The sequence below is a fragment of the Drosophila nasuta genome, chromosome 2L (genome assembly GCF_023558535.2).
Source record: "Drosophila nasuta strain 15112-1781.00 chromosome 2L, ASM2355853v1, whole genome shotgun sequence".
Classification (NCBI taxonomy): Eukaryota; Metazoa; Arthropoda; class Insecta; order Diptera; family Drosophilidae; genus Drosophila; species Drosophila nasuta.
Genome location: NC_083455.1, coordinates 10,530,016 through 10,539,443, shown reverse-complemented (window position 1 = coordinate 10,539,443; position 9,428 = coordinate 10,530,016). Strand labels below are relative to the sequence as shown.

Here is a 9,428-nt window from a genome sequence, read left to right as displayed (position 1 = left end):
GTTCTTATTGTAATTGTTGTTCGTATATTGAAAATGACCTTAAACATTTAATATATCAGAAAAAAAAAGTTACTCACATGTGCTTAAGCAGAGAATATTGTATCCCACTCTTAGGATACTCAATACACTCTGTTAGCGCTCTTAGAATCCACAATACGCATTGAGAGAATAACAATTTTTTTGAGCTTTTTTTCTTGTGTGTTTAGAGTAAATTCACTTGCTATTTTATTATGTTCGCCTGGTATTTCAGTTGCTCGAAGTGACAGTTTTTAAGCTCGTTTAACAAAATAAACGTTGTCTATCACCTAAGGGCAAAATTAATTTTTTTTTTTTTAAATCAAGAGAATAATTTAAAAAACTGAAAATATACAAGTATTTTATATTTTTAACCATTCCTTTATAATTTATGTACCAGCGGACATTGGCGAATTTAAATGCTTTTAAGATGTATTTTCAAAAAACAATTAAATGTTTTAAATTATGTGTCAGCTATATCTTTAAGGATTTTTTACAAAAGAATAAATATTTAAGCATTTAGAAATATTATAGTATATAGAGATTTGCAATTTTCTAAGCACTTACCATATTTACCTAAGCTTTCTCGAAGAATATCAATGTATTTTAATGTTCTACATGTTTTTATACCCGCTACCCATAGGGTAGAAGGGTATTATAACTTTGTGCCGGCAGGAAATGTATGTAACAGGTAGAAGGAGGCATCTCCGACCCTATAAAGTATATATATTCTTGATCAGCGTCAACAGCCGAGACGATATAGCCATGTCCGTCTGTCCGTCTGTGTGTCTGTCCGTATGAAACACTGGATCTCAGAGACTATAAGAGATAGAGCTATAATTTTTTTCGACAGCATTTGTTATGTTTGCACGCAGATCAAGTTTGTTTCAAATTTTTGCGAATTTTGGTATATACAATAATAACTATAGTAGTTATGATTCCTGAAAATTTGGTTGCAATCAGATAAAAATTGTAGAAGTTATTAAAGAAATACTTTTGTATGGGCAAAAACGCCTACTTACTATGGGTCTAATTTGCTTTGGCCGACAATTTGGTACATTGTGCCGTCTATTGTATATTTTGAATGCGGTACTATGTCGATATACCAAATATACCATTTGGTATATTTTTAGTATTTCTTTGCAGTATATTCGGTATATTTTGAGAAAATACCGCAAAATATATTTCTTTTATTCAAAATGGGTAGCGGGTATCTCACAGTCGAGTACACTCGACTGTAGCTTTCTTACTTTTTTTTTGTTTTACTATTTTAAATTTACATTTTGGGGTATTTTGTGTTCCAAGTAACAGCATTAACATTTAATATTAATTAAAAAGACAGGTTGGGTTTTGTTTTCTTGCATTCAAAATACTTTTATTCTTTCGCTTGCACACAAAACATACAATTACATTTTTGCTATTCAACTCGTACAAACTATCAGTCATACATTGCTTGTGAACATTTAAGCCGCACTTTATACTTAATATAGAATGAAAAAACTTACAAGATATAGACACAATTGTAGTATGCATTCTATAAAGTTTTGTCATCATGAAAGCAGTTTTACGAATTAATTAGGTGTTCCTTTTGTTTAGTTTTCATTTTTTGCTTAACTCAAAATTCAAAAGAGAAGCGCTGACTTGATCGCTCTCTCTCTCTCTTTCTCTCGCATTCAACACACGCATTGAATTCACCGCACCGTCAAAAGTTCACCACAGCGACTTTTGTTTTTTAACGCTTAGTTTTTTGTTGTATATTTTGGGCTAAAGCACCGCGCGTCAGCATTGCCAATTTCTATTTGTGTTCGTTTTTTTATATATTGTTATGTAATATACATGTCGTTATGTATTTATATTTATTTATGTAATGTAGTAGTTATATAATGTGTTGTGTAAATTTCACTAGTTAGTTGTTGTTAGTTTTCGTTTTGTACGTCCCGCGTAAAGTAATTAATGATAGTCCTTATGTAGTTTGGTGTAAGTATTTTGTTGTGTATTTGTATAAGGTAGTAAGTCTCAGTTCTCAGTATAAAATCAGTACCATACTTTTTATTTCTTTACGTTTTTCAATTTGTTTTCGTTTCGTTATCGTTAATTTCACGTCTTATAGTATTTTGTTTGCATCTAAATTGTACACTAATATTTATTGTTTTAGTTTTTTATTCAGCTGCGCGTGGTGCTTTGCTCATAATCTTTCATACAAGCAAGCACAGGCATGCATACTCAACACATTCATACTGAACCCACACACACACACACGCTTCCACATACACACATCACTGTTGAATATCGCACTCAAGTCAAGATGTATTGGAATCAGGTTTACTTATACTAATTACACTAGGTTACACACGTTATTTTCTGCATTAAGCTAGTTCTTATAAACGCAATCAGACCGACCATATAGTTTTCTTGTTTGTTTTTTTTTTTTAAATATTAATTTGTTAGGGGTCTGGAATGATACACACAGTTGATCGCTCAGTCACAGTCTCACACACTCTCTATTATACTCTATGTATGTATAGTTTTTGTTGTATTGTATATGCAAACATATTTAATTTACAAAATTTATGCATGTATAAAATGTAGAAATTTGTGCAGGAAAAGCTTTACAAAGAGTTCGATTTGATTACACTTTTTTGCTTTTGCCATCATTCTCAACACATTTACAATAATACATCAAATTGTCATCATCCTCTCTTATCTCATTCCATCACACAAGCACAAGTCTCATCTATATATATATCATCCATCCACCATCAAGTTTCACTCTCATCCAAAACACACCTGTAAAATTGTGCAAGAAAAAGAAACGATTTAGGGAAGCGAAAAGTAAAAATTGTTCAGTTGGTTAACTAATTTCTTATTGAACTAACATTATATATACATATATATATAAAATTATAATTGAATGTATATATATATATATAATTTTTATGCAACTTACGTTCGCATACCACAGCCATAATCTCCAAGGTTCCTAATTGGCGATTTGCAATCTCTCAATAATCGCGTTTCACACATTGACGACATCATTCCGGTCATTCAAAGCGACAGACATACAAATCTTCATCCCCAATAATTATCATCATCATCATTCGTAGCTCCATTCATTATCCTAATCCATTCTGGGTAATTTAAATGTGTTGAGTACAATAATAATAATATTGTTTAGACAAATTAACCTTGTCAAAGTTGTTGATAACGTAAACGAATTTTATGATATGTTGAATCTTTGGGAAGGAAAAAAATTAATATCTTTTAATAATTTAGCATTGAATTTTTCTTTCTTTTAAGCGTTGGACGGCTGTGCGATTTGAAGAAAAAGTTCTTTACTATGAATATTACTAATCGACAGTGTTTATTATGCGGAGAGGGATTTACGCAGTGCTAATTCCGGGAATCCCCCGTTTTGTTTTGCAATTGGGTATCAACAACTTTGAAATGGTTTCATTTTTTTTTTCCTTTTTACTTTGACAGAACGTTCAACAATATGAAGTAGTTAAAATTTACTTTAGTTAAGTTTATTCATTAAAATGCACGCAATTAGAAAAAGATTTTAAACGGTTTGCGTTTTGTTTTTTATATTTGGTAATTGAAAGCAGTTAATAGTTGAAATCTAAGAAACAGTCTGATTCTGTCCTACACAGTCCTATATATTTGTAAATTGTATTTGTTTTCGTTTGTCTTTTTCTATGCCTATTTAAAGTAAAATGAAGTACTCGTCGGTTTCCCTGGTCCGTTGTTGTGGTTAGTGTTAGTTTCTTTAATAATATTTTATTTTATGTACAATACAATAATGCGCTGCAGGTAGTTGCTTGGTTGTTTGTCATTGTGTTGTCATTATTCATAAATTGCAAATTAAGCGTCATTATCTCAACTGGATTCGATGGGAGCTAATTTTTTGTTTTGTATTTATGACTTTAACAAATCGTTTTCCGAATTTGAACTCTATTCATATATTTTGTTTGTCTGTTAATGGTAATGTTGTTGTTCTTTCGTATTGGCGTCCGTTTAAAATCTTTTTTTTGTTTTGTTGGTTTGTTTTGGTGTTTTTCATTGTATATAAATTTAAATTTGGTATATCGTGCATTTGTCAGTTGTTTTTGTTGTACTTATAACTAGGACTTCATTCGTTCCAATGCTTAAAAGACTATTTGCTTACAAGAGCTTACGTTTAGTAATATCACACATCACACCACAAATTGCATTTAAGGAATATTTTCTTCATTCTTCAATCATCATTCAGACACTATCCATATAACATATTCCATCACACTATAAATAGACAGGGGTGGTGTTCCAGTTTATAAATGGGGATTTATTAAGACTTTCGATTCATTTTCATTCGTATCTAATCGACATACACACATAGGCATCAGTCGCTCAATTTCAGACTTAGATCTATTACTCTCAGTTTTTGTTTTTCTTTTCTTTTTTGTTTTCAATCATTCATACATATTACATATGATTCATAGATTCATTAAACACATACTTGTATCACATACATACTATACACATATACATATTTATATATCTAATTATCACACTCAGACATACATACAACCAGAAGGACAATCACAAGCACACTCTGGAGCACATACAACAACTCACACTCGGGATATCTTCACATAATTTTCTTCATTTTCGCATCCCCTCATTTTTTTTTTGTTTTTGTGGTTTACATTTTTTGCTTTTTAACTTAATATCTAAAGTGTGTAGCAGCCGTAGGAGATAGTGTTTTATCCAATATTGCTGTGTATTTAATTTAGTTATTGAATTTGGGCTTAAATTAACGATATAATTTTTTTTAGGGAGGGAGCTCAACTCAAATGTTTTTGCTTTTGCTTTCATAATTAATATTGGTATTCTATAAAGAGTGTCATTAATGGAAACAAATTGGGCTAGAAGGCTGCTTAAAGAATAGTGATGAATATTAAATGTCATAATGCTTAGAAATTACGATAGTTGAATTGGTTACTATTATGATGCGACGCTCTTTCAATGATATTATCAATCGATTGAATTATCGAAATTACAATTAGAGCGCGCGTTAAACCGACAAAAATATAACAATATAAATATGATAATCATAGCAGGATTTCGATATCGATTTCGATCAAAGCTTACAAACTAGAAATCATTCATCAACACAATTGGCTTAAACTTAAAGTGGGGAAGGTGGGGCGTCGCACAGCAACAATATAAATCGGACAAACTTATGCAGATAGAACTTGTTTCTAATTCGGACTGGACTGCAATAGAGAGAATGTGTAAAAAAAAAGAAGAGAGAGCAATGATGAGACGTTTGCAATGATTTCGTGAAGTCAAATCACAAGAATTCTACTTACCAGTTTGGCATCATACACACACTCACACGATTTTGGAAAGAACTGAGAGGATATAAAATAGAAATTTAGTTTAATTTACTGAGCAATAACCTGGCTGTTAATCTTCTTGATTTCCTTGGCAGCCCAGGCGCAAAGCATTTTGGTGCGCGGTCCCTTCGACCGCTTGCCTTCGGCCAGGAATTGTGTAATAACCGCATCGTCCAACAGTGGATAGAGACGTGGTCCAAACGATGTGCACAAATCACCAATGAATCCAGCGGCGCTGGCCATCATCGAATCGGAGACTTCTCGTTCTTGTGCAATGCGCTTAATAAATTCAATAATGGGCACTAGATGCGGTTCCATGTGGAACACATCCGCATTGGGTGTTTGATCGACGCCCTTGAGACCCTGAATGATGCCGGTGTAGGCCTCCAGTACGCTCTCGCGCAACTCCTGAATATACTCGCTCATGTCGTAAGTGGAAGCATCAACCTGTGTGAAGAATATAAGAGTTAAAAACTAGTTGAAATTGGTTATTTTCGTTACGAACCTGCAAGTTAGATGCAGCGCGCAACATATCCAGCACGACATTCAAATACTTGAGAAACGGGCTGCCTATGCTCAATGCCATGTCACCAAAGGCCGACAAGATCTGCGGCTTGACGCTGCGATGCAAATTGGGCTCAGCCAAATCGTTCATTAGCACAGACATAATTTCATCGCAATAGGGCACCACCATTTGTTTGAGGGCGCGGCAAATGTCACCAGTGAGACCCACGGAGGCGCAGCACACTTGATACTCCTGATGATTCTTCAGTCCCATGATGAGGAAGTCCTTGAACGCAGGCATATACTTGGCAAACTGCATGCCCAACAGCTCAACGAGCGTGGAGACCGCCAGAAAAGCATCCTCCTGCACACCACCCGACTTGCCAGCATTCGAGCTGAACATGGTCAACAGTGCAGCCATGATGGCGTCCGAAATTTGCGGGGCATCTGCCTCACGTACCTTGCGCAACACACTCTGGAGTGTGGCACAGAGCAGGGATTGCAAGTCATTGAATTGATGGCGATCACTGTGATTGGTAATGTGCGATTCCATCATCATCACTTGATTAAGACGCTCCAGAATGACAATCGTGGTGCGCTGCACAATCAAATAACAATCGAGCGGCGAATTCTTTATCATATCCATAAGCGCCTCATAGGCAGCGCCACGCAAATTGGCCTGAGCTCCATCCGAGCGATCTGTAGTCTCCAGCAGTTGGGTGACAATGAATTCAAAGTACGGCGACAGCGCATATGTCTCTGGTGTCTCGCCATCAACGGCAGCTGCGGCTTCGTATGCTGCCTCCGACAGACCAATGAAGGCCCAACAAACATTGGCGGCCACACGCGGCTCCGACTTCAAACTCTTCACAAAACATTCGAGCAACGTTTGTAAATAGGTCTTGTTGATGGCTGCCTCGGGTATGATCTGCAAAATAATTAAAAGAAAAATTACAGCATGTGGCAAAGATCCATAGAAAGATGTGAATAATTGGTTCTCGATTTACTGTCAATGAGCTCCAACATTTAAACAGACATCTAATTAACTATGTTTGCTGTTGTTTCTGAGCAAGAATAAATATTGTAATATTCTTATTTCTTTCTTTAATTACTTACATCGCAAATGCGTCCAAAGGTCCAGGCCGTGGTGTCGCGCACAATGACGCTGGAATCGTACATCAGACGAATGAGCGTTGGCATCGCCTGCTCAACCAGTGGTTTCAGTGTATTGATCTCTAGCCCGTTGAGCACCGAGCCAAAGGTCATGACGGCTGCATCACGATAACGCCAATTAGGCGACTCAATGTTCTCTTTGATGAATGGCAAGACATGTGGCACAATGTCATCCTCGCAACAAGTAGCCAACAGCATTAGGCAAACCGAGGAAGCCTTCGCCGGACTCCATGTGTCCTCGTCGTCGCACTCATCTTGCTTGGTCAACTTCTCCACGAGTACAGGCGTCAAATACTGCAAAGCTCCGCGTGAATAATGTTTCGATACACGTTGTGGAGCACGCCCTTGATCGGTGGCCTCCTGACTCTCGATGGCCAGATCAATCTCTTCATCGTTGACATTCGACCAGAACTCAATGCCCTGTAGAGCGACAGCATCGTTGTCCGACTTCATTGCCTCCAGCGTAATGGGAAACAAGGCTTGGGCCATGTAGGGCTCCATGTACGAGTAATATAGCGACATGATCTTCACCAGACATTGCAGAGCGGCCACACATATCTGTGTGTCCGTGCACTGTGTCGCTTCGCACACCACCTCCATTATGAAGTTGCGTTCCATGTCACGCTCGAAATTTGATTTGGTAAACTCCAAAGAATTGTGCAATGCGGTCGTAGCAGCCAAGCGTACATGATTGCTGGGCTCCTGTTTTCGCATGCCGTGGATAATAGCCGTGAGCACCTGATTGGATTGATTCTCCAACACACCATAGCGTATGTCCTGGCAAATATAACCAATGGCTTCCAGTGCGGCCTCGCGATGCATTTCGCTAGAACCCTCGTTGACGACCTTGTTGACCAGCGTTTGTATGAGAATGCTCCAACGATTGATGGGCAACTCGATAACCGCCACATAGGCGACACATTGTGCGGCGCATGAGGGTCGCGTATTTTCTGTGCCCAAGGCGGCAAGGATCTGTTTGCAAAGATACGAAACATAGTTATAGAAATTTAATATGTCAATATGCGACAATTTATGTTAACATACATTATTCTTGATGAGCTCGCGGGTTTCCTCGGGGAACTGATGCCAGCGCTCCTGATATTGCTGATTGATCTTCTCATCCTTGCTCATCAAATGATTCTTGAGCTGCAGACCGGCAGCCATGCGCGCCACTGCGCTGTTTGTCGTTTCGACCAGAATTTTTGCCAGCGCCTTGAGGAACTCGGGAAGATTGCTGCCGGCCGCCTGTTCCAGGTAATTCTTTGCCGATAGCAGTTCATTTTTATCTACAAATATATATATTTGAGGTTAGGTTGCAAAAATCCTTACTCAAAAGTGGCTACCAATCGATTCGGAAAGCTGTTATTTATCGACATCACAATGACTATCTATCGACTTACGAGTTTGTTGCCTATCGACTTAACTCTTATGTATAACTATGTATGTAGACATGCCTTTGTATATTCTATAAGTGTGTGCGTGTTTGTGTGCCCCTAGCAACCAACACAAACATACGCTGTGCTTATGCTGCATTGCAACCCTGCGCAACATACGCGTCACTGTTGCGACGCATCGCGGCGCTGTGTAACAAAATGGCTTTTTGCTTTGGCCCTGAGCAGCAACAAAGCTAAAACTTTAAGCGCTTTGCCACCCATGAACATGCACACATGCATGTGCGAATATAGATGATCTTTAACTCACCTGGTGAAACGGTCTTTTCCAGAATAACAATCAATTGCCTCGTTATGTCCGCAGTCATTTTTGCGCTCTTTTTTACTTTCAATTTCGTCTAGATGTCGTTGTAGTTGAGATGTTGGAGGGTTGCGGGCGGGGATGTGCGGAAATTTTTCGTAATCGTTTTAGTTGTCGATGCTTGCTGTGCAGGTTTCTGCGTAAAAATAGAAGATTCAACGTTCAACAATAAAATAAAATTTAACCTTCACGTTGTCACAAAATTGATTTTTTCATTCGCTTTTTACTACTTTTTTCAATAGCTTACTGTGCGTGTATTTTTTCCGTTCCCCTTTGTCTGCTGCGCGTTGCCAAAGCTGTGTTGCTATTTCGATTTTAGTTGGCTGTTCGAACTGTCAAAGCAAAAAAAACGCGGGACAAGTGCGACCAATTATTTCCGCGATATGTGCGTTGAGTAAAACGTTAAACGTACAATTTGTCAAGATAGCAATTTAAATTGCGAACAATTTGCAACGTCCGAGACTAAATGTGGAGAGTTAAACTAAACTGAAGCAGGCCGGCTCAAATGCACAATTTGTAACTCCACATGGGAAAAAACTGCTGCGCGTCGTTCTACGATTATTATAATGGGGTGGCATCGCCGCTTTTGTCAGGCTATTGCTGTCA

At 37.6% G+C, this 9,428-nt stretch overlaps 1 protein-coding gene across 8 annotated transcripts; it reads right to left on the bottom strand.

The window, feature by feature from the left end:
* Window positions 1-1,369: 1,369 nt before the first annotated feature.
* Window positions 1,370-9,369, bottom strand: LOC132798990 (importin subunit beta). Of its 8 annotated transcripts, none has more exons than XM_060811078.1 (9): window positions 9,070-9,369; window positions 8,772-8,958; window positions 8,115-8,356; window positions 7,014-8,042; window positions 5,899-6,825; window positions 5,457-5,840; window positions 4,191-4,293; window positions 2,963-3,248; window positions 1,370-2,802 (listed from the first exon to the last, which is right to left on the bottom strand). In XM_060811078.1, the coding sequence occupies exons 2-7, from the start codon at window positions 8,827-8,829 to the stop codon at window positions 4,261-4,263; spliced, it is 2,673 nt and encodes an 890-aa protein (XP_060667061.1). In that variant the 5' UTR covers window positions 8,830-8,958; window positions 9,070-9,369; the 3' UTR covers window positions 1,370-2,802; window positions 2,963-3,248; window positions 4,191-4,260. The 8 variants fall into 8 exon arrangements, with proteins under 8 accessions (XP_060667061.1, XP_060667062.1, XP_060667060.1 ...); XM_060811079.1 differs by having other exon boundaries at window positions 1,371-2,802; window positions 2,963-3,143; XM_060811077.1 differs by lacking the exon at window positions 4,191-4,293 and having other exon boundaries at window positions 1,371-2,802; window positions 2,963-3,143; window positions 3,201-3,248.
* Between the last annotated feature and the right edge of the window lie 59 nt (window positions 9,370-9,428).

Excerpts from the sequence above, each read along its gene's own strand:
- LOC132798990 (XM_060811076.1), bottom strand. The coding sequence starts at position 8,829 with ATGACTGCGGACATAACGAGGCAATTGATTGTTATTCTGGAAAAGACC. Across the intron at positions 8,357-8,771 it reads GGAAAAGACCGTTTCACCAG|ATAAAAATGAACTGCTATCG; the intron begins GTGAGTTAAAGA and ends ATATATTTGTAG. Across the intron at positions 3,249-5,456 it reads TCAAGAAGATTAACAGCCAG|ATTCAACATATCATAAAATT; the intron begins GTTATTGCTCAG and ends TCCTTCCCAAAG.